Here is a 24,840-nt window from a genome sequence, read left to right as displayed (position 1 = left end):
AATATGATTAAAACAAGTGGAAGCACTGAGACTGGTGACGTAAGAAGCACAGAAAAAATGACTGTAGATATTGTGGCACGTACGGTCAATTTAATAAGTAATGTGCCTTAATGAGATAATAAAAAAAACATAATACCAACGTTTTAACTGCTTAAACGTGAAGGCATTGCTTTGCATAATTGCAATTTCATAAGATAACATTTGTGAAGTTTTAAGTGAAAAAAAACCTTTTAAATTATAATTTCTTAAATAATGTCACTTTAATCTTGACATTGATACTAAAATATGTCATCTTTTATTCACTATTACTGAAGCACAAAATCGAAAATTGTGAAGTATTTTCACAATTTCACATCCCCAGACTGCATTCTCTGCTAAAAAATGTTAAATGTGGATTTAAGTATTCATGTATGTACGGTGCACAACACTGGAACAAACTCTGTGAGTGTACGTGTGGTGTTTAATGACTAACATTTACCCAAAGTTCACTTTAAAGTGCCTATTTAGTTCCATGTGTCTCTCTTTATCTGTCTGTGGCCCTCTTTATTTTGTCTCTTCTCATAATCTTCATTTGCTGATAGCTGTCAAAGGCGTAAAAGTGCAGCGTCTGAAAAAAACGGCAACCCCAGGTCATGTGAAATTACTCCTACTCACGTACAGAAGCAGGCGCACCATGAAAGAGTGAGGGGTAAGGAGGGGTGGTTAACTCAATTACCGTAACTTTGTCTGCACATGACACGTGATTTAGTTAGAGATGCCTTACCGCTTGTTACACACTCTGAAATATTTCAGCCCTCCTCATGGCTGCGACTACAGAAAAAGTTGATTTCTCCCCTACAAGTCCTTTAATTACCATACAAAGGGTTTCCCATACCTGGTGGGTGAGTCACGTCAAGCAATTAATACACTGATATACGCCTTTTAAGTGAGTCTTTTGGCTCCCCATTGTGATGAAAAGATAGGTGTCGTCTGACGTTAGCCTTGCACAGGTTCCTTCTCTGACGGCACATCAGATCATTACCATAACCAGAGATGGAGAGATAGGTTATTAGAAGCCGATAAAGAAAGAGAGACATACAGGCATATAGATAAGATGTGTAGATAGATAAGTCTGCTTTACTCTGAGTCCTTTCCTAAAACTCAGTGTACTCATGACCTCTGGAAAGTTCAGAGTGCTTAAGACAGACAGACAGACACACACACACACACACACACACACACACACACACACACACACACACACACACACACACACACAAACACACACACACACAGGGATGTTACCTTAAGCTATGCTAGCTCCACATATACAGTTTGCAACAGCACAAATGCATTTAGGATCAAAGGATTTTCATGCTTTCTCCCAGTAAATCAAGTTTATTTTCACATTACCAATACCCATTTCCCAAAACACACTTGATTGCTTTTCTTTTCAGGCAGCTATGGGTTCCTATTTAGAGAGAGTAAACATTATATATTGCATTTATTTTATTTTGTGTACATAGACTACTTTTAAGATTTAAAAAAAACAAAAACCAAAAAAAAAACACAACAAAGAAATTAACTACCCGACTAAAAAGTAGCTAAAATGATCTCCCTTTTAACTTGCTATAACAATAACTGCTGCTATAACACTGTCAACTTTGCAATAAAGGCATAAATGACAATATTTGACAAAATGATAAAAAAGTAAGACAAAACTAAAAAACAAAACAAGGATGAGCAGTTTCTTGCATCCATAAAGGTTATGCAAATAAGGAACACACAACAAAATACTTTTAAAACAGCCCCTACTCACAAAGCATTGCCCCAATAAGATAATGTTCCTTTGATGTAAATGGACAGTTATTGTATGGACAGACACTGTAGGTAGATGTTCTGTGTGATGAATTGTCTGCACTAAGTTTGCATAAGCTGATTTATATAACATGCTGAAATGAACTGAAACCAATGGCTGTTTACAAGGTAGGAAATCAATCTAAAAACTTATGGTACGCTTCAGAAAATGGTCAGCTGTAATGTGAAGTTCACATAGTTTGTACTCGTATAAGCTAACACATGCACAACGGAGGCCTTTTAATCCCTAAAGCATTTGTGCTTGTAAGTGTGAACGCAAATGTGAAGTACGCTACGGATCGTGTCGAGCAAATATAGTGAGATGAAAGTGATCAGGCTGGATTGTTAATTACAGAATCACAGCAAAGTTTCATGGTCATTTTTGGTCCACTGATCAGATCTATCATCGTGAAAACTTCACAGACAGCAGGAAAAAAAAAACAGTAAAGCCATATTCGTTTTAGTTCACGCATGCATTATCAACACATAAGTAGAATAAATGCAACGCATGCTTGAACATTGACGTTAGAACAGAGCAGACTGAGCAGTATTCACAAAGTTTCAGCTGGGTTAAGTCAAAAACATCTGCACTGATAACTGCAAGATTAAAAAAAATCAAATTGAAATTAGGTGAACTAAACTGAGATGAGGTCATGCAGAGAACATGGTTAGAAGACGATTAAAAGGAAACATTTTTTTCTACAATATTTACACAATGCTACTACAGTACAGTTAAGGTTAGGGAATGTACTGTGCAAAAAGTACAAAAAGGTTGTTCCAAATCAGTCAGAATATTCTTTTTATTCACTTGTCAATGTCTAAATTCATTGCAAAAGTGCAAAAAATGCACATATGTTTTGGCTTTACCTTCTTCATTGTGCAATACTGTTTCAGTGCACCAAGTGGCCTCCTCTACTACTTACAAAAGTTACCAACTTCTAACCAATACGGACAACAACCAACAAAAGAAAACAAGAAAAACAACAATCTAATAAAAATAGATATCTACAGTACATCACAATTAAAATAATGGACAAATCAAAGAAAAATGTAAATTCGGAGAAACCTTGTTTAAGTTTTCTGGAGATGGAATTTGTTGTAAAATCCAATACGTTTCATATTGAAGTACTGTAGTCTTTTGATTACAGTTATAGCAAATAAGCTTAGGAACCTATAACACACACGGTTAGGCAAAGTGAAGACACTATAACATGAACAAACCTAAGAGATCCTCTTGTGGTGTGTGCTTGTTTTATCTTGCTTGGCGGGTAAGTATCTGAGTTCAGTCCTGGGTTCAAGCCATTCAAGCTTCGAGTTGCTTGGCGCAACTGTTTAGTAAACCTTATTTAGAAATATTTTAGAAAATTAGGTAGCTGGCATGTGTACTGTGTTTGGGGTACATGGTAGTCTACAACAGAGGAGTTGGCAGTCACAAACTCTGTAACACACTTGGAATTGGCAGTGACTAAATGATGAAGACAATAAATTGAACTCAGGCCCTGCTAGTTACTCAATTTATCCGAGACTGGCAATTGCAGTGATAGAATATGGCGGCTGGCACAGTAGCATGATCCAATAAAGTAACCGGAAAATGAATGGAGAAATCTTAAAAATATAATATTGATTACACTAAAATAAGATTAGCATGTTCTATACTACACTAATTTGGCCATTAATAGAGATGTATTTTGATCTCAGTAAAAAAAAAAAAAGTTTGATATACAATATGAAATGATTGCTGACTGGAGTAGAGTCATTTCATTTAAATTAGTCTGTAAGAAAAATATAGTGTGCACAACGCAAGGATCGAAGCCCACCTGAAGGTTCCATTGTTGGCCAAGGACTTGAACCTGATCAGAGGAGGACATGACAGTGTTGGGTCAGAACATGATCAGATATTTATACAGAAGTTGAGGGGTTTCCAGGGGGTCTCCATAAAAATGGGAGTAGTTAATCTATACTAATAATCACTAGAAGTTAGCACCATGTATATGTATACTGTCTTTTCAGATAGGGGTCCCTGGAACAAAAATCTTATCAAATGGTGTTGCATGGCTTGTTACAAATAAATGTAGGGGTCTTTCACATTAAAAGGTTGAATTATTTAAGTACCAATGGCTCAACTGTCAACTGAAGTCTGATTAAGAATAACTATCATTGCAATATTCAATAAACAGCATCCGATTCTATATAATTTATATGAATAACCATATCAATTTAAAATGCATCCAAAGTGCTTATTCTGCTTATTCATTAAATGATATTTTTATTCCCACGTGTCCAAATGTTCCATTCATAGGTGTTCCTTTTAAGTTACAGATTAAACATTGTACTTATATGGGATGAAGTGTTCCCATTAACATGATTAACATTACAGTGAACTAACGTTAGCTATGTAGTTGAGTGTTGTGGCTGCTGGTTAGCCATAGACAATATATGTTTCACTTGCTGGCTTGCGGTCTGAGGGCTCACCTCAGTATAGCTGATGTTAATAGCAGATTAGCACCATTTAATATGCATGTTGCGTTTAGAGTGCATGGAGAATTTAATACTTACCTGGAAGAAAATGAAAATGATTGCTCTTAATCCTATTTAGAACATAGATGAGACACTTCAGTCTGGCTAAAATAGCTAACGTACAACACAAAAATCAGCCTGACTGAAAAATAATTTGTTCACAGGTGAAAAAATTTAATTTAGGAAAATGGTTGTGGCATTTCCTTTTTTTGTCCACCTAGAGAGACTATCCTGGCCAAACCTCTTTTTTCCACCTTTTCTTAAGTCATAAACACAGGACAGAAAACAATTTTGATTGGACTTTCCACTTTTGATTGATCATCACAATGTTTTTTTTTTCCTCACTTGCCTCTCAGGGCTTCCATACAAGAGAGCTTATAAAGAAAGACATCCTATTAGAAGTTAAGACTACTAATGATATAATGTGAATGCAGGTTGGTACCAAAACTGGAAACACCTTCATGTGACATAACCCTGAGATCTTCTGGCCTTTACATCTCGCTCCCCTCACTTTTCACTTTTTGGTCTTCCCCTCTTGCATTGCTGGGAAGAAGAGCACTGGCACTCCTCCCTTCGTCACAGCAGCTTACTCATTCAAGGGGTACAAAGATAGCCGAACACAGCAAACAAACAGCCCTTTGTCCACAGCACAAACCATATATTATTAGTTCGGGTAAGGTCACAGTTGATCTAATTTTCTGCTTAGTTCTCATTAAACAGCTATTGCATTATTTAATTTCCCACAATCAAGTTAAAGGAGGAGTGGGGGTGGGGGTGAGGGGTGTAATCAATATATGTCCACCAAAATCTTTTGAACAGTGGCTTGCGAATTTAGCCCACAAATGCACTTTATGTTGGTTAGGGACAGTAGGATCCTCTTTTTGATGCCATGTTAAGCTTCAAAAGTCAGCAGAGCTACACTGAAATTTGCTGATTTTGATCTTCACTCTGTTCACTTGCCAGAAACCTGTATTGTGGTGATTCAAAGATAGGTACATATTCGACATGCATTATTTTTAAGGGCACCTTGTTATGAAAGTGGAATATGAGGACATTGCCTCAAATATACAAAAACTTTGTTAAACATAAACAGGATCAGTATAATAATAATAATAATAATAATGATGCCTATTTCGTTCTCTGACTGAGCATTTTGTCTTTAGGCCTTTACCCAGGTCTGAAAGGCCTTTAGTTTGGTGAGCTGGGACTGTTTCGCAATCAATCATGTGCATAATTTTAATAAGACCTCATCTTCATAGCCGGAGCCCACCGGGGCTTCTTTTCACTGTCTGCCAAAGTGAGAGATTAAAGTTGTCTACAGTACAGCTTTCTGACATCATTCTGAGAAGCAACGCTGAACACCGGTCTATCCTGTTCTAGCTCACTGGACAGTGAGGGTCAAGGATGAGGTGCCCCTTTCAGGACCACAACCACTACACAGCAGTTTACCCACAATCCTCTGCTTTGTGTTGCTCAGCAGCTTTTGCGACTGTGGCTTGAACCTGCGTTTGAGAGTTGACCAAAGATTAGGTCTCATTTTCCTGTTTCCCTCTGTGTCTGTGAATCCAAATTCAGTGATTGTGACAGTTTATGTTAAAGTCCTCCTCCACTTAAAAGTATAATTGAACTTTTTGTGGATACACAAATTATTATTCCTCACAAATGATTTTTATGTGTCTGAAAACATCTCTGGATGGGGTCATTAAGTTGACATACACAGAGGCTTATTACATACATCACTTCAAAAGGTCATGTCGACACTAAAGAATGATGTAATCAAACATGCTGTTTTTTATTGTTAACTTTATTAGCTTGGTGTTAGCTAACAAGCTTCTCTGCAGGTCAATGATCACAGGTCTCAGCTTGGCCAGTCAACACTGATTAGGCTGTATACGAACCGAGAACAGCCCTGTGTTAAATAATGTAAGGTGTTCTGAGACAATGAAATACAATCCAGGAAGTCAAGTTGGAGCTACAGATGAATGAATTTAAAGGGGCTTTTTAGATGCCAATATACTGCACAGAGGTGTGTAGTACTAAGACAGGATTATACAACTCAAAGTTTCACAGCAGCAACTGTTTTATCTTTTGAGACCATTGCCAGGTAAATATCAGTGTTCATGTTACAGATAAATCCACTAGGAATTTGCGCCTGCATGTATGTGATTGACAAATGCAGGACCTAGATGGATGACAACCCTGCATTATTTTACCTAGCCCGCTGTGTTGGCAATTGGCCCCATTGAAATGAATGAGAAGGCTGTTTTTCACAGAAGTGACGTTGTACTGAATGTTTCCTTTGCCACTGTATAGTAAGACTTTTTCAAAGAGAGGTGTTTATTGGGATTGGAAATTTAGAGTTGACAAAAATTTTAATAAGATACTAGATTATATACTATATGATAGTATATAAGTGGAAATTCTTGTATTGTTTCAATAATAAAGCCTTTTTGACTTTAATAGTCTTCACAAGAATTACAGCATTGCATGCAAGTGGACTAAATGATGATGGCTAGTGCAATTACTAAACACTAATTTAGATGATATACTGCATATGCAAAAGCTAATCTGACATCAGAGCATCAAAGAGGATATATAAGTAGCAAATCTTTGTTGGTGTTTGTATGTGGTGAAAGAATGTGTGCACATACAGATTTATGCATGTGTAGAGTCTACAAACTCAGGTGTTCCTGTGAACAGGCTCCTTTTTCACTGCTCACAGAGAATAGTGTGCTCTAATTGGTTTAGCAGCAAAAATTGTATTATTCCATTTTGACTAATTACATCTCCTCTGCACTGACTGAGAGGACAGGCTGCACTGCATCCTCTCCTTTTTTCTCCTTCTTTTTTCTCCTTTCCTCTCACTTATCTTTCTGAAGTCTTTCTGTTGACTGAAACTGTTTATGCAATGTTTGTTATTTGTAAAATTGGAGGTAAATGAGTAAGTAACAAAGTAGAAATGCAATTTTAAGTGTACTTTAACATGTTATTTAAAGAATGTGTGTACATCACATATATAGTTTTTTTAAATTACTTTCACCTGTCTTCACTTCATTTTTAAAATAAAATTAACACAGTTACCTACCTAGACCACCTACTTCCTACAAAATTACCTTTTTTCCAATCAGTAACACACTATTGTGTTTATATTCCTCATTACACCTGATTTGTGACTATGAAATGACATACACTATGAACCAGACAGCTATTAGCTTACTAAGTAGATTTTTCTTTTAGCTACAAATATTATGCTGTGTTTTGTTTTTAGAGATCAAGTATACAACAAATTAGTTTTTTGTGAGAAATATTAGATGTAGAAATAATAAGATCATGTTTGTTTACAATCAGTACCCCATAGAGTACTGATAAGTAATTTTCCAGTAAGTTGTCTTTACTTAAAGTGTGAATTTTAATTATTTTCACACCACTGTCGAGGCAAACCATTTTCATAAATTCAATATTTCATCAAGGTAACAAGCACACACACTCTCACACACACTTTCATGTGTAATCCAGTTAAAATGGCTGTAATATTTAATTCATATGAGAATCATTAAAAGTGCAGTGGTGCCTTGTCCATTATGCATTCCTTTTCTAGCAGGATAAAACAGTCCTCAGATGTGGGAGCTGCACTTTGAAGTGTTGTCTCAGAAGCAGGCCAACTCTTACAGGAAGTCCCTGATGTTTAAAACATGCCATGCAAGGGGACTAACAAAGGTGAGCACTTGTGACTTGCCCCAAGACGAGCCAAAAATGGCCAGCCAGGAATTTGGCTAGATCTGATCATGGATGTATTATTAGAGCTGGATACGGCGCCGCTGCAGAGTCTTGCATCCAATTTTTCCCAGTGGTCACTCATGGTATTGCATGCATTAAAAAAATACCATGCACATAAAGCATTTTCTCCAAAGACCACCATTGTAAAAGACAAGGTCAATTATGATTCTTTCTTATATGAATGTTTGATCCATACAGGATTTATATTTTAAAAACTTTCTTGAGCCGAGAATAGCTATTTAAAAATCTCTGATGTCATCACGATGTAAAGACAATGGGCCGAGCATGAACTAGTGGGCGGGGCCAGAGGGGAAAAAACAACTGGGCATATTCAGTGGACTGCACAATGCGGAAACAAACCGGGAAGCTATGAACTTTTTTGGCTTACGTGCGAGGCGAACAATAGGATTAAATAGGTGCCACTTTTGGTGCACAAAAAATAGTCAAACATACAGGTGATGAAGTTGTAAGAGTATAAAATTGACGCACACAAACACACAAGTACACAACAAAGTACAGCTGAGCATGTTCAGTCACCGAAGCATAAAAAAATGCTTATGGATCCAGCTGACTGAGACTGTAAAGGCTGTTAGTCTATTTACAATGAGAACCTCTTTTCTCTGAGATTAGTGTACATATAGTATCAAGTCTGGCATTCTCTATGTAAATCATCTACCATGGACACGTGTGGGACAAACTGCAATTTAACAGCTGAGAGGAGACATTAGCTTCTTGTGTATTACAGTGTTGAACTGATTCTTTAAAAACATCTGTGCAGGGTTTAATTTAACTGAATCATTGTGATTCGATTTGCTTTATTATATTCAATGTCCTCAAATTTAGTTGAGATGTGTTTATTAAATTGTATCAAAAAATATAAACCCGTCATTTAATTTTTGCAACAATCACTGAATCAGCAGTGACTATAGAAGTGTGATGTTCAGAGAAAAAAACAGCTATGCATTTAAAAAAAATAAAATGATCTGAGTTGGTGTGGGCGGGTTGTTTCAGGTACAGGTGAGACAATGAAATCTAGGAAATCCAATTTGAATCACAGACCCATGCGTTTTTCATCAGATGCCAAAACACAACACAGAGGTTTATAATATTATGTGGAAGGAGTTCTGACCTCTGCTTTACAAGGTTAACAGTAGAAATATGGTGTTTGCATTACAAACTAATTTACCAATAATGTAAGCTTGCACATATGTCATTTGCCAACACAGTGCCTTGCAGTATGACATAGCATTGTGTTTTCTTTAATAACAACACAGATTAATTAATTCATTAAGACTATGATGATTGTGTCAGAATATTTTCATTGTCAGCTAGGTTTAATTTTAAATTAATTTTAAAGTCCCTCTCGACTCAAAAATGTGTTTTTCGTCTTGTTCTAGAGTTGAAAGCTTGAGCTTCCCTGTGCAAGGTTTGACACTGAGGGCTGTTTTAACATTCATCTGCTGAAGGTGTCTAGTTAATCTGTGTTCACTGAATGTCTAATTTTTAGGGGTGGGCCTATGAGCAGAATTTGTGACATCACAACTAGTTTGGAAGCCAAATTCTGGTCCAATATTCAATGTACACAATTGTGACGTATGAATCATTTGGTGTCCAGTAGTTAAACTTCTGAAATGAAATATTTGCATGTATTTATTATGGATTTTAATAGGTAGGAGTCGATTCCATTTCATGAATTTTAAAGTAGTAATACTGTTTTTTTGCACAAGAATCATATCAGACACACAATTACTGCATGTCTGGAGAGGATCCTCAAGTTTGGACTCCAGTTCCCTGTATTCAGTGACTTCTGATTGATTTAATTATATAAAAGGCTGCGACTACAGGAAAACTAGAGATGACTCAGTGACCCCTTTTAAGTTTTGCTGTATCCAGGAATTCTCTGAGAGACTTTCTGGGAAGGCCTGGGGAGACCTTTGTTGTGGGCCTACAGTGACAATGTGATAACAACTTTTGCATGTGTGCATCCATGTGTTTTAGTAGATTTGCTCACTCGACAGATTACATTATTTTGGTGTGTGTCTCCCTAGTTGAAGCAGTGACTTTGGTCTAATGGCTGAAATGCCCTTCAAGGGAAGTGGGTGTCACAGAGATAACCTGGCAGAATGTGCTGAGTTGGACTGGATGTTCTGCAGGAAGGAAAGTGTGGTGATCCACAAGCAGGAACGCATATACTGTCAAATTATTACATCTCCAACCCCCCTTACTGCCATCTGTATTTCTGCCTCTGTCAGGCCTTTCCCTGACCAAAAACACACACACGTACAAACACACTCAGAGGAAATGGCCCGTGCGGGTCCCAAATAAGCTGATGTGTCATGCCTTCCTTTCCTTTCTGATATTTCTGCAAAGTTCAGGAAAGAGCCTGCAGTACCTCTCTTCTTCTTCCTCTTCTTTTACCCCTGTCTCTGGCTGCTACGGTGAGAGGCGCAGCTGTAGCTGTGACAGTTCTAGTTATTCTATAAGAATTTGCAGCTCCTGTGGTGAGAGACACTTTCAGTCCAGGGAGCCATGAGTCGTTGTTGTGTGGTCAAAGTGATCACCTTGACAGAGCTTCAACTTCTGCAGGTAGGGGGAGCAACACAGCTATAAGCCAGGGAAACCGTTGCTTAAAAAAAAAAGTATGTGTGCATGTATGTGTGCATTTGTATGTCTTTGCATGCAAGATAAATTGTCTATGCTTTATAAAAGGCATGCATTTACAACCAGAATAACTGAATAGCCACTGTGGAAAGCAAATTTGGTGATCAGTTTGCTATACCGGTCTTATCTGCCCTTACATTTCACAATCTAGGGTGTGTGGTTACAGCTGTTTATTGGTTAGCGGGCTCAGCAAAAATACAGTAAGCATGTCTGAGAAGGCTTTTTGTTCCACTTTCATCTCATCTCTGCACATTCAAGATGGGGGAAAAAGATAATGGAGCACTGCTACTCTACATTCTGTAACTATATCGATGTGTGTGAAAAACAACAGGTTTTTTGCAGAAATGAATCTGCAACCTCCTACAAGGTTTTGTCCATAATTTGTACAGCCAGTTAATGTCACCATCACCCAGTGTTTCATAATTAGCCAGATTTTTCTGAAGTGAAAGGAGAACTTGGGTAAGACTGAAACTGAGTTAGGCAAGAGCTTTGCTTTTGGAAGAAACACCTGCAAGATCGTGTGTGACACTTCCATTATGAATGCAGCATTTCAGTGGGACTAAAGAAGTACACCTTTTAACTTTGAGGTAAATCACACCACTATTAAACACATAACACAGTTATAGGCAGGAGATACTTTAAAAGAATATGTCAAACTGGACTGAACTGAAAGATGTAGCATTGTGTGTATGTGTATGTGTGTGTGTGTGTGTGTGTGTTTGTAATTCAAGCTTGTGTTTTATCTTTTGGTGCCAAAGTCATGATTTTAATTAACAGGGGAGTTTATGGAAGTTTGTTGTTGAAAGTATATGGTTGATATGATATGGTTACTACACAGTTGCTTGCATGAATCAGATATTCATTCTGTATAACTGCTGGAAAAAAAAGAATGTAATGTGATTTCACAGGAGTATTTGCTGGATTTGATTAACCTGTTGCATTCATTTATTGTTTAAATCACATTTTAAATTATTTAAGTGAAAGAGTTAGGAAAAGTTTAATTGAAAAAGAAAGAGTCAGAGACAGTTTATGTGTGTGTTTGTGTGTGTGTGTGTGAGTATGTGTGTGTGTGTGTAATGGGCACCTGGTTCCACGACACCTAATTTTGTGATTTATATGTAATTAACTAAGGTAATGAAGTTAGAAGGATGCAGCTGATCCCCTAATATTTTCAAAAATGCTAAAAACTGAAATATATTAAAAGTGTATGTACATCATTGCATCAAATAGTCAGAAAAGAAAAACAATCAGCAAATGCATTTACTAAAATCACTGCTTTGATACCTATAAAAACAACTTTTTAGACTTGACACACTACTACAGGTTTTCATGTCTGGAATAACAGTGCAAATGTGTGTAAATGGAAAGTGAACCAGTGACCTCTCCTCTACTAATAACTTCAAATGCCTCAGTTGTTGTAGCAGGTGCCAGAAGCAGTACTGAGAAAGAGAAAAACTGTCTGAAACATCAGAATAGTTACAATAATCCCTAAACCTGAGCCTTGATTGATTAGATTTTTATCTCATTCCTGACCCATGTGTATGGTGGGCATTGATAATTTTCAGCATGTCCTCTTCACACATGCACAGGCCTGCCATTGTCAAGGTTGGCCTTGGTGACTGAAGCACCATTACCCCTTAAATCTAATCAGATTCCCTTAAGTGGATAACAAGCGTGTCTCCGGCATTTACAGTAGTGAGAAAGCTGAAGTGAAACCAGGACAATCTGCTGTCACACAAAGCAGATGTGGTCTGTAGCAGTCCTGGCATCTCTCCTGCTATCCGTAGTGGAAAAAAATGTTGATTGGCTAACAACTGGTATCTTGTTTGGCCTGGAGAAGTAAGATAAGAGCTCTCAGTGACTACTGACAAGTTGAGTATTGTGATGAGGCTGTTCTTAGTTAGGTGGATGAGTGGTGAATAAGGGCAGCTCTAGCTGACATGGGGAATTTAATGCTGAGTTTTAGTATATAAAGTCCAACTCCAATGTTGCCACAGCTAAAAGTTCATGTGGTTAGCAGTGTTGTGCTAGTTAACATTTTATTCATAAAACCTTGAATTACTGCTAGTGTGAAAACTAGACTAGCTTGGCATGCTACCACAATTTCAGCAGTTCTTTCTGTGAGAATCAAAGTTTTGGGAAATATTGCTGTAAAATGGACATTACTGAGTGAGCTTGCTGAAAAAATGAATCATTTTAGCTAGATGCTACTGTTTAGCAGATACTGTAGCACTATCGTAGTAGCTGCTTTGGCCACTGTTCAGCAAAACAAAGCTTTGTTTATATGTGATCTTACTTGTTAATGTATGCCTACTTTTTTTACAAATAACAGAATATAGGAGAAAATATGGATGTATTGAAGACAGATTAATTCTTCAATATCACATTAGCTTTCAACTAGTTACACATATTAGCTCAAGTAATATTGCATTGTCTATGGATCTGCTATACCAACACTGTTAATTAGTGTTTTCTCAATTAGCCAGGGTATGTCATGTAAAAAGCATTCATTTACTGATAAAGAAACTCAAGTTAGTCCATAAAGTATGCTATTTTGACCAATGAGTTAATAACTTTTAAGAGGAATAAATCTGGGTAATAGACACAGATGACCAACAAAAAAATGACAAGAATAACTTCTTAAAACCATAAAAATAGACATATTATTATTATTAGATCCTTCCAAAAATACTTTATAAGTCATAAACTAATAGAGCAAGTTACAACAGTAAGGTACTTTGTGAGGTTTAGACCAGTAAGTAAATTAGATGTTTTAGGTGACATGTTCCCTCTGAAAATAGCTCACAATTTACAGTAATAAAACCCTCAAAATAGCTTTATTGTAGTTATTGTTTAGGAAACTGATAATACCAAACAGTCAACAAACCAGTGAATGAATGAAAAAGACTGGTTAAAAATGGCATTAGAGGAGTTATTTAAAACCCCCATTGGGGAACAAGGGTCAATTGTGCTGTCACAACCCCTGGAGCAGGCAGCAGAGGACTTCGGGAGCTGACCACTGATTGGTCAGTTAGACAGAAAAGGGCGGTCCAAATGATTTAGTGATAAATGCAAAAGGCAGACATCCTGCAGTGATCAAACCCAGGGTGATCTGACAGTCCAGTGTTTGAAGTGATTATCATGCTACGCAACATAAAGACTTACCCCCAGCTTTGAGTCTAATTAGTTCACTTTGGGCCCTTTATAAGACATTGGTAGGGGGCTGGAAAGGACAGACACTCAGACCAACAGGATAGCAGCAGCAGACCTGGATCTCTAAACTTGTCCTGCTGCATCACCAAAACAAACCAACCTGAAGATTATCCGCTTTTACTGAGAATGCCACACTTAACTGACTGCAGTTACTACACGATGCGGGACGCAACCAGAGCTTCAAATGTAAGGATATCAATGTTCAGCAGAATTCTGAATTGCTTGGTTAAATATTTTGTTGAACTGTGGAATCATGTTTCTAAAATGTAACTGATTTGTGAAGCTTTGATTAACATTTTGGCAAACTTGAGTAGTTGCATGCATAGGTAAAGGTACAGGAAAAGCAAAGTTTGCATTTTGTTTGTCAGCCTCAGTTTAGTTCTGGGGAAAAAGCTATACTTTTGCTATTGACCACATTTTTCAATCTGAAACTGGAACTAAAATTACAGAATGTGACAGAACTCCTAATTCTCAAAAAAGACACATATCAAACATGGCTCACGTTAATGCAAGTTTTAAGTTACACTCTACAAAAGTCTGTACCACTATAAGTCTGTAAATACGCACTGCATGTATGACTGATAATGGGAAAAATTTGACTCACGACTATTTCTGTGTATTAAATGAAATCATCTTCTCGCAAAGCTGACCGTTACTTTGAACAATCCCTGTGCATGCTCTTAGTCAGCGCTGTGGCAAGAGTGTGCGAAACAGTGCACAGACTCCCACCTCCTGAACAGCATTTCTGTGAAGTGAACTAACTGATGTATGTTATGTATTATTTGTTTGTGCTGCAGGTACAGAACCACCTGGAGAACTCTAAGTTCCACCTCCATCAGACCCAGAACCAACCTGTCAAGCAGTACCTGACGCTGGGCTCTAAGCTGGCCTCTTCGGCCGGAGGAGGCCACGCCGTGCCACATCCCCACACCCAAGGCCAGTCACTGGCCACAGTTCCCATCATGAGGAATGGACACATGCCCTCTGTTAGCGACAGCAGCAATCCCAACAGCCCTGTTACCCTACTCACGATGGCAAATCACGACAGCGAGGTTAGTGGACCAAAAACAAGAGCTGAATGCGTATGATAATATTGCTGAATACATGGAACTGAAATTGAGTTAACTTAAAATGTGTCTAGTAAGACTGAAATTGCAACTCAATGTTTGAACCACAGACTGGGTCATACACTATGGATTATGTTTTTTGTAAATTTCGCAACAGGACTTTCCAGTCAAAGGGCATATTCAGTTCTGTGTTCACGCTTACTTCTTCAAAGTGTCTTACGCCTACATTCTTTCATTAAGAGAGATGAATCATGGCTGATACTTTAGTTGGATGTACAGTCAACAAACAGTATCCTGAAATTCATAAGCATCAAAGACTATGACAATATCTCAACCTGGATCAGGGTTTAATCTGAACAATTCAGAGAGTAGTTCCAACCAGTCATCTAAACAAAGTGATGCCATTATTGATCTCTTTCTCTCTCTGATATGCTCATCAATAACTTCAGACAAACAGTCTCTGATGAGAGAACCCTTTCAAAATAAGGAAACTAGTTTGATAACAGACGCATGTTTTCCCCACAAACAATGCAGACTACCTTCAGACATGGTGGCAGACTTGTCTGTTATTGGATTAGTCTAACGGCAGTCCCTCCCCTTTCTGGTGTCTATTTTGGTTTGAATGTTGAGATTTAAAAAGATCAGACTTGGACAGTATTGAAATTCTGGTAGAAACATCATAAGCCTGTCCATGAGTACACTGAAATTACTGTTTTCTTTTAGTTTCCAATGGATGAAGTTATTGATGACCTAATTAGTCTTGAATCCGGTTTCAATGATGGAGGCTTGGATTGCATGGAGTCTAACATCATAATGCAAAACAATGTAAGTATCAATCACATTAACTGTTGCTCTAACAGCTACAGACTAACACTGTCTAAACTGCTACTGACTATCTTTGGTATGAAGGTCTTTTGTATTGATTTTGTCAATATAACCCCTGTTTGTTAACTAGTTCACATTATTAGTGATTATGTTATGTCAAGTTCCGTAACTAATGACTTCTGTTTTTTGTTGAATGGGGACTTGAAAGTGAGGTTGCTCCTCTCAAACACTGTGGACACAGGTGCAGGCTTCACTAGCTTGGGAAAAAGGGGACCTGTCTCACTTTGAGGTCAGCTTAAGTCTAGAGATGAGTCAAAGTTCATCGGGGCTTAGCAACATTTCTCACATTACTCAAGAAGATCAACAATGCAGATTGAGTTAAAAAAGGATGTTTGTGAACAAAGGTATATATGTAATGACAATAAAGAACTATCTTACAAATACTGAGATAGTTTATGGGATGGAAACACTGCAAATCTGGCCTAACTCCTTAAATATGCAGAGAGATAGTCTAGCAGACAAAAAAATCGTACACACAGATAAAGTGACATTGAGCAAAACACAAAAGATACCGTGACAGAGAAGGAATGAGAGGGGGTAGCAAAAGATAAGGCATGGGGGGAAGAGGAGGAGAAACGGGTGAGCCAGTAAGTTTCAAATGAGGACAGACGCACGACAGTGGAGCGGGTGAGAGATTTTGTTGGAGAGAGTTACTGAGCCATTGGATTGGGCTAATGCATACACTCCCCGTGGGCTTGTTCAGAAATGATACCATGCTTAAATGGATCAATTCATCCTAATTAGTCATACAGTACGATGCATCACGTCGTTTCGCCGTGTCAACACATCCAGGAACACAGACGGGAGAGGGATTGAAGTGATTACAATAGGAGTAGTAAGGGAATTGTTGCAATGTTTCATTTTGATAAGCACTTTTTGTCCCCTCCTCCTCTTCCTCCTCCTCCTTTTCTACCATCTTGGTGAGATAATGACAGAAAACTGCACATGCTAACCGACTGCAGATATTTGAAATGTCTGCAGTTTCTTCTGTTTTGTTTCCTCCTCTCACTTTTTTTCTTCCTTTGCTTTCCGCTCCCTCCCTTCTCTTGACTTAACATGCATCCTTATCAGTCAGTCCAGTAGTTAGATTTGACACACATGTCGTGAATAAAATTGGCTGTGCGCATCATGGAATCCATGGTGGCTTCTGTAGCATTTTCCCATAAATACACAAATGCGAATTAGACACACATGTGTGTCAGCACGCTATATCTTGACATCTCCCCAGTCCATGAAAAGGCGTCATTATCGCAGAACTGATGCATGCTTTCCCAGACAAGAAGGGACCCGTAGGAAAACAGTTTTGCCTCTGTTCAAGCAGTTGACCTAGCTAGCCTTTTCATCTGATGGGATGCTATTTTCAACACAGAGCACATCTCTGTGTGAGGAGCACTTTCAAGTGGAGGGGTTCTGAAAATGGTGGCATTAGCAGATCAAGGCACCATGTCTGCTGGTCAAACTACACAGAGCAGAGCAGCAAGCCTGGGTTGGAGGTCAGGATTAGATGGAGTCAGGCTGGAGGACCGCAACCCTTTATTGACCTGATTTTTAAGCTAGGTTACATTTTTGTTATGTTGTTTTTACTCTTTGTGATGCAAGACAAGCAGGCAATCTGAACATGGCAACAACTAATGATCACTACACTAGATTTGCTCTTTCCTGCTGTGTGGGTACAACAACTCCCTGCTGGGATGTCTAAAGCGAGAGGCCTGCGGGCTGACAACCTTCCCTGCAAGCCTCTGATCACTCCACTCTCCTGTCATTTTTGTCAATGCCCTCTGTGCTTTAAATAGCCAGACAATGCCACAGCTAAAAACAACTATTTGTGTTGTGGCTTTTGTTAAAATGCGAAAAGTGTGGTTGTTTGTGTGATGCAAATGTGCTTGTATGCCTCCCCTTTAACTGACCCTTTCTATTTGTTTTTCCTCCCTCTTCTCTCTCTCTTCATCCTAGGTGTCACTCAGTAGCAGCATGCTGGACGTCTATGGGGGTGAACAAGGTATGAAAGCCCCTAATGGTGGAATGAGCCCCACATCTAACCCCACAAAGCTCACTGTTAAAAGGGAATACACAGGTATGAACTCATACCATAGCACTGATCAAACAACTAACTAATGAGTTATCGCATGTTCACATTGCTGTAAATTAAGAAAATCACACTGAGTTATACATATTAGAGGTAGACATTTTTGGGGAATTCTAAAAATTACACATATTTCTCTTCAACAACTATTTCATTTTCGGTGGGCGACATACTAAAAAGAACACAGTGTACCTGTGTGAGCTATAAACAGCAACTTGTTGTGTGTATCCAATTATGTGTGTCAGGCAAACAGACAAATGTGTGAGTTGATTTGTGTCTGGTGTTTGACAAACACTATCCAGCTTGTCATTGGTTCTGTTAATAAGCCGTAGAAACGTGTAGACTTTTCGTTACAGACGACCCTTTAAGATATTTCTTATTAATGTCATGCATCAAGCAAAGAAGCCTAATTGATTTAGGAAATAGAAAGGATGTCTGAAGAACCCTCCGCTCTCAACGGGCAAATAAGTGAATTGCCATCTGTTTCATTTGAGTGTAGGCGCAGAGGACAATGGGCTGTTACACAGAGTTTAAATTGTCTTGATTGAATCAACAGAGACAAATTGGGAAATCCAATCTCAGGTCCCCAATTATGTAATTTGGAAGAATGTGAATACAAATATGGATGCAGTGGCATTTTTGTCGCTCTCCGGGACAGATTGGTGAATTTGCTAAACTGTCTTAATTACGCAGTAAGTAGTTTAAAAGTGGTCACTATTTTTTTACACAATGAGCTGCAGACATGCTGGAGGGAATAAATTGGGCTCTTTCAGTGTGTGTGTAAGGAGGTCAATTTGTGTCTGTGGCGTGGGTGAATGCATGGAAACTCCACATTCTGGTTGACCCAAGCACTGAACTCCCTCAAAACAACTGATTGTGTGCCTCTTGACTGGACCTTTTGTGGTGTTGTCTGTTCGTTGTCTTTCAGTTTCTATATTAGTGTGCGTTGCTAATCAATCCGTTCCCTGTGTGATTTATTTTTTTGTTGACAGAACATGACACAAGGGTGATGGCCAAAGAGCGGCAGAAAAAAGACAACCATAATTTGAGTAAGTGTCTCCCGCCAGCTTTCAACTCCATCACAGTTCATCATCTGAAAATTAGTTATGGCTAGCCTTGAGCACGGAAGCTGACAATCATCTAATCATCTCGTTCCTTTTTTTTTGCTTGCTTAGTTGAAAGAAGACGAAGATACAACATCAACTACAGGATTAAGGAGCTGGGGACACTCATACCAAAATCGAATGACCCGTAAGTTGCAACATCTGGATATTTTTTCTGAAACAATACGCTGCTTCCCTTTACTTTATGTCACTGAAACAAATGCAAGAACTTGTCTGGTGGGAGAAACTGGCATATTAAATTCTCAGCACAAAGACACTCTAAACGTTGTTCATTGAATTCAAATGAGTACTCAAGCACATTTCAGTAATATTTCAAGGGAGCACTTGAACTTCCATTGTAGTCGACGCTCCAAGAGCTGTACATCCTCTCGCTGGGTCTCGGCAGATCAGCTCAAAGCATGAATGATGAGGAAAGGGTCAAATGCAAAGAAGCAGGCAACACCATTTGAATCAAAGTTTGAAGCACAATTGGAACACAGAGATGGAATATAGAGCTGAATCGAAATCCACTGGCCATCTTTCGCAATTGAACTTTGCTTCAAATTTAAATGGAAGGTTAGCGTTGTCGTCGTGCCATTAACGCCGGATAAAAGAGATTATTAGCTCTGATCAGACCAACGTCTCACTTGTGTGGAAAAGGACAATTTTACTACCTTTCCTTCTTTAAAAAGCAATAAAGAATGACTTGCACTCTAGCACCTTAGGTCCAATGCTCCATTTTTCCCTCTGTCTTCCTACTTAGCTCATTTTCCCTCACCTATTTTTACTCAAGGATTAATTTTAGTGAACAAGGAGGTACGAGAATGGACTTTCCACATACCTACTTAATTATTCTATTAAAATTCCCATTCAGTGTCCCCATGTAATGTCCAAGGATGAATAATTGCCCCATGTAAATCACTATTTCTTATTCATATCATAAAAGGGAAAAAACCTCTGTGTTAAAACTTTACCCCCTCCACCCTCCCCACCCCCTTTTTTTTTATTGCGGAGGATATTCTGCCGACATCATTGGGTTCTGTGTAAAAGGTTATCTTTTACATTTCTCCTCTCTGCAGCGACATGCGCTGGAACAAAGGCACTATCCTAAAGGCCTCTGTGGAGTACATAAGGTGGCTGCAGAAGGAGCAGCAGCATGCTCGGGAACTGGAGAGCCGTCAGAAGAAGCTGGAGCAAGCGAACAGGAGACTGCTGCTGAGGATCCAGGTAATAACACAGAAGTCTTACTGTGTTTGGTGTGTTTTAATGAGAAACAGTAATAAAACGCATCATTAGAGCAAACAATCATAATACTGAGGAAAAAAAAGACAAAAGTAGATCTTATATGGAAGTTCCTCACCTTGTAAATGTGTATCTTTAATCTTAAAAAAAACTGATATAATTATTATTAGCAAATTATTTATGCTTTAAAAAAATAAACAAAGAAGCACACTATCAGTTGAGATACCAGTGCACTGCTTTTTGGTGCTGTTTCACTTGCCTGAGGAAAGTTAAAACTCTTGGAAACAACGCAGATTAAAGCTAATAAATGAAGACAATTTCATAATTTAAGATTTAAAACTTAATTTTGAAACAACAACTGGATGTATAGCCCCCAGGTAATAAAGATGTTAGACTTGACTGCAGCTGAAAATGCATTGTGAAAAGTATACAGCCTTCGATGTGATGTACTTCCTCTTCTATGAGCTTACTTCTTACCACAAAGAATTGGCCATCAACTCACTAATGTCCTACTAATGTTTTAGGACTTAGTCTCAGTGCACTCATTTTCACTTTGGTGAGGTATTCATAAATAGCCTTATCTATACAAGAGGCCATAATGCCATAATCTCAAAGATCAGGCACTTCACACTTATGTTAATTCCCAAAGCCTTACGACCGCAAAATGTAAACTAATTTCCACCCCAAAGATCTTTACGACCCCTACCTAAAACCTAAAAACTTCCCTCCCCCCACCCCATCCCAACACCCAACCGTGGTCACCCCATCTCAGATCTAACCCCACAGAGCTCAGTGCTAATTAGCTCATGAATAAAGAGAATGACCTCGGCTCTTTTGGAGGAACTAAGAGCAGGTCAGAATTAGAGTATGGGAACAAATAGAAGCAATGTTTGTATGATTCATGGCACATGCATGCACAGAGGAGTGCACATATACCTTATCACACACAAACATAGTGTGGTTTATGTGATTTCACTCCAATGTTGGGAAGAGTACAAAATCTGTAATTATCTTCAAGGATGACTAACCAATCCAGGAAATACTGGCCACCACTGACGATAAAAGGACAGTTAACAAAAGGCCAACCTAAATGTGTGATGACACTTGAAGGTGACTGGTGCTAATCTGAAAATGTGTGAAAAGATTGCATGGGAGCAGACTGTCAACACCCAAACTCCCTTTAGCTCACTCAAACCAAACTTTGGTATGTGGAGTGGACTAGAAGAGGTGTGGTGGGGATTCTTCCAGTGTTACTCCACACTGTACAGTCATAGCAAATATGCTCATAACTGAGGAAATCACATTTTTTAAGTACTTATTCAGCTGTTATCTGTGTGGACTGACGTACAATGAGCAACTTAAGATATGAAAGATTAGAAGACATATTTAACTTGTGATTTCTTTTGTTGTGTTTACCAGGAGCTTGAGATCCAGGCACGAGCACATGGACTTCCAAACATGTCTACAGCTTTGGGGACTGTTGAACTATCCTCCCACCTCCTCAAACAACAACAGCAACAACAGCAGCAACAACAACAACAACAACAACAACAGCAACAACAGCAGCAGCAGCAGCAGCAGTCATCTCCTCAGGCCCAGCAGCCGCCCCTCTACCAGGAGGACCCCAACAGCGACTACCTCCAGAGGATAGCCGTGGTGGCTGGTGTGCCATCCATCCCGGCCACCGGCGGGCTGCAGGATCACATCACAGGCGCCGATGGCTGCACCACATTTTCTGACCCGCTGTCCCACTTCACAGACTTCTTCAGTGCTACGCTCAAGGAGGAACATCGGCTGGACGAGATCCTGATGGATGACCCGCTCTCGCCATTTGGCACCGACCCTCTCCTCTCGGCAGGCTCGCCTGGAGCTGCATCAAAAGACAGCAGCCGCAGGAGCAGCTTCAGCTCTGCAGAGGGTGACGACCTATAATGGGTGCCCTCTCCAGAAACACACTCTTGTCATCTCCTTGTGACAACACAGTTGTAATCCTCAGTGGTAAAGGGCATATACACAGAGCTTTAAAAAGACAGACTAATGGCTCTGAACATACATTGATGACCACTCCAAGGGTTGCAAGTAATTTATATGACAGCTGACACACCTAACAATGCCTTCAAAATACCACCTGTGTATAAAGTGCATAGTTTTTGTTGATCAGGTGGGTTTTAGAGCCCAATTGGCCTAAAGTTGGCATTATCCAAATCCAGACCATTGGACAGCCCATTGGACCTCCTGCTCTTTAGTATATAGACAGTCAACATGTATCTCTGCCTCCCGGACAGAGCAGAAACAGACTCATAAGAAAAAGGGAGACATTTATCGGCCTTTATATAAATTACCATGTCTAGTGTCTTTTTGGTAAACACTGTGGTAGCCGTACACTGTAACATATTCAGAATAATCGCTGAAAACTTGCCAAAACTGTCCTTTCATTTGTAAAAGGATTTTAAACAATTGCATTCAGGATTGTGATTGTGTGATCATGTGCCTTATACAAACACCGGGGTTTTGTCTTAAAAAAGATACAAACATGTAACATGATGTACTCACTGCTATGCCTAACATGTCGTCTGTCTTGTCTCTGTCTTTTCAGTGTTTTTGTTATATAAGTGTTTATGTATTTATATATGTTTTAATCCATGTATTCATAAAAAAAGATATATATTATTATCTAACATGCTACCTTTTTTATTCTTAGTAGGGGTGGGAAAAATATAATAAACCCCTTTTTTGATACACTTGATTTTGGCTTCTTGTTCTGCAATCATACACCATCACACATAATAATAACCTTTAATAACAGTTCAGCTCCTAAATACTACATATATTCCTTTAAATATGAGAAAATAGTAATAAGACACAAGGTTTTACAGACAAGCTACCAGGTGTAGTTTGACAGAATAACAGCATTTATCATAATTTTATTGAGTACAAATTAGCACTATAGCTGTATATCATACCCATAAAACAGTTCTCTTATTTTCTCCTTCACTTGTACTTAATTCTGGACAATTGTAAAGTGTACAAAAGCTTAATACATGAAGAACTATGATGCAAAGTGACCAGTGGTGGACCAAGTACAAAATGATCTTGCTGGTCTATGACTGGGCTAAAAAGAATAAACAGATTCTGGGAAGTTTTATAGCGGAAGGTCAAGGGCCGGCTTACAAGATGCCTGATTGGCAATGAGTGGCAGAAAGGAGGAGAGAGGAGGGAAATTGGATAATAAAGACAAGTAGAGGAGGAGTAATAATTCTGATGAGCCTACTGTGAGCTGATGAGCCCTTGAGGATGAATAATGGCGAGGGATAAAGAGTTGCAACAAGAGCTGTTATCTGAAGTTTCCTTTGAGGTAAGCAGGATGAAGAGATGTGTCCTTTCACATTGTAGGAATATGATCCGTTCATTAATAAAGTTTGCTGAAGTAAGTTTGTTTGTGACGCAGTGATGAAAAACTAATGAGGTCTTAAAAACTCAGTGCTTTGTCCAGATTGTACATTATGCTTAGTGTTAAAAATCATTCATCAACATGTAGTTTTCTAATCTTGAGTCATGCATTAATAATACAACAAACAGACCAGTCTAAAAAAAACACGCCAATACTTCCCAAGTGGATTTCTCATCAAAGCTTCCCTGAATTAATGTTTTAGAGTGTTATTAGCGTCTGTTTCTCTGTAATGAAATCGAAACATTCCTTGCTCGCATCTTCTCTCTTCAGCTGCAAATAAGACTGAACCAATCAATCATTACAAAGTGCAGCCACTCAAACTACAAAGTGTTGAGTGATGTTTACGGGTAATTGGCCAAAGCAGTTATGGAAGGTAAATATAGATTTTCATTATGCTGAGAACATGAAGAGTATCTAAGAAAGAAAGTCTGCATGACTGAAATTAAATTTCAAAAGACTCAATTTACATTTAGATTTTCAATGATTTTTCTTCTTTCTTGTATTACTAAACTTAGGAGAAATACACAAATCCAGTTAGTTTATGACAAGAGTTGATGAAAATCAAAGCTGGGGTTAGAATAATGCAAAGAGTATCCTTAAATTTAATGAGAGTATTGACAGAATATAAAAAATAAATAAGCACCTATTTTACAAACTTACCCACACACATTCAAATAACACTCTTTTAAAGCTGCCTCAGGAGACAAAGCACTCTGCCCTGAATAGGAAAGTCAAGATTAAACTTTCCTAACTAATTCATTTCTCTCCATATCAAAGGCTATCATGGGCAAAGTTCAAGGCCAGTTATGTGCAGGCTTCAAAAGGAAATGTGGTCGGATGAGGCAACGGTGACATCAGAACAAGCGACTTTTTATTTGGAATATCACAGTTCATCAGCCCACGGTTTGGAGACTTACAGGAACTGATGGATTGAGAAAACAGCGTGAGTATCCGATAACACATTTATGTTAGAGACATTAACTCCATATTTTAAGAGGTGAACAT

The 24,840-nt window shown here is 38.5% G+C and overlaps 1 protein-coding gene across 1 annotated transcript; it reads left to right on the top strand.

Moving 5' to 3' along the window:
• Positions 1-14,976: 14,976 nt before the first annotated feature.
• On the top strand, positions 14,977-22,374 carry tfec (transcription factor EC). The gene is made up of 8 exons (XM_053313920.1): positions 14,977-15,056; positions 15,795-15,896; positions 17,910-18,030; positions 19,032-19,088; positions 19,215-19,290; positions 20,222-20,369; positions 21,804-21,900; positions 21,997-22,374. The coding sequence occupies exons 1-8, from the start codon at positions 14,982-14,984 to the stop codon at positions 22,314-22,316; spliced, it is 996 nt and encodes a 331-aa protein (XP_053169895.1). The 5' UTR covers positions 14,977-14,981; the 3' UTR covers positions 22,317-22,374.
• Positions 22,375-24,840: the final 2,466 nt, after the last annotated feature.

This window comes from Scomber japonicus, chromosome 23 (genome assembly GCF_027409825.1).
Source record: "Scomber japonicus isolate fScoJap1 chromosome 23, fScoJap1.pri, whole genome shotgun sequence".
NCBI lineage: Eukaryota > Metazoa > Chordata > Actinopteri > Scombriformes > Scombridae > Scomber > Scomber japonicus.
The sequence above is the reverse complement of the archived record's forward strand: the minus strand, read 5'-3'. Positions and strand labels throughout refer to the sequence as shown.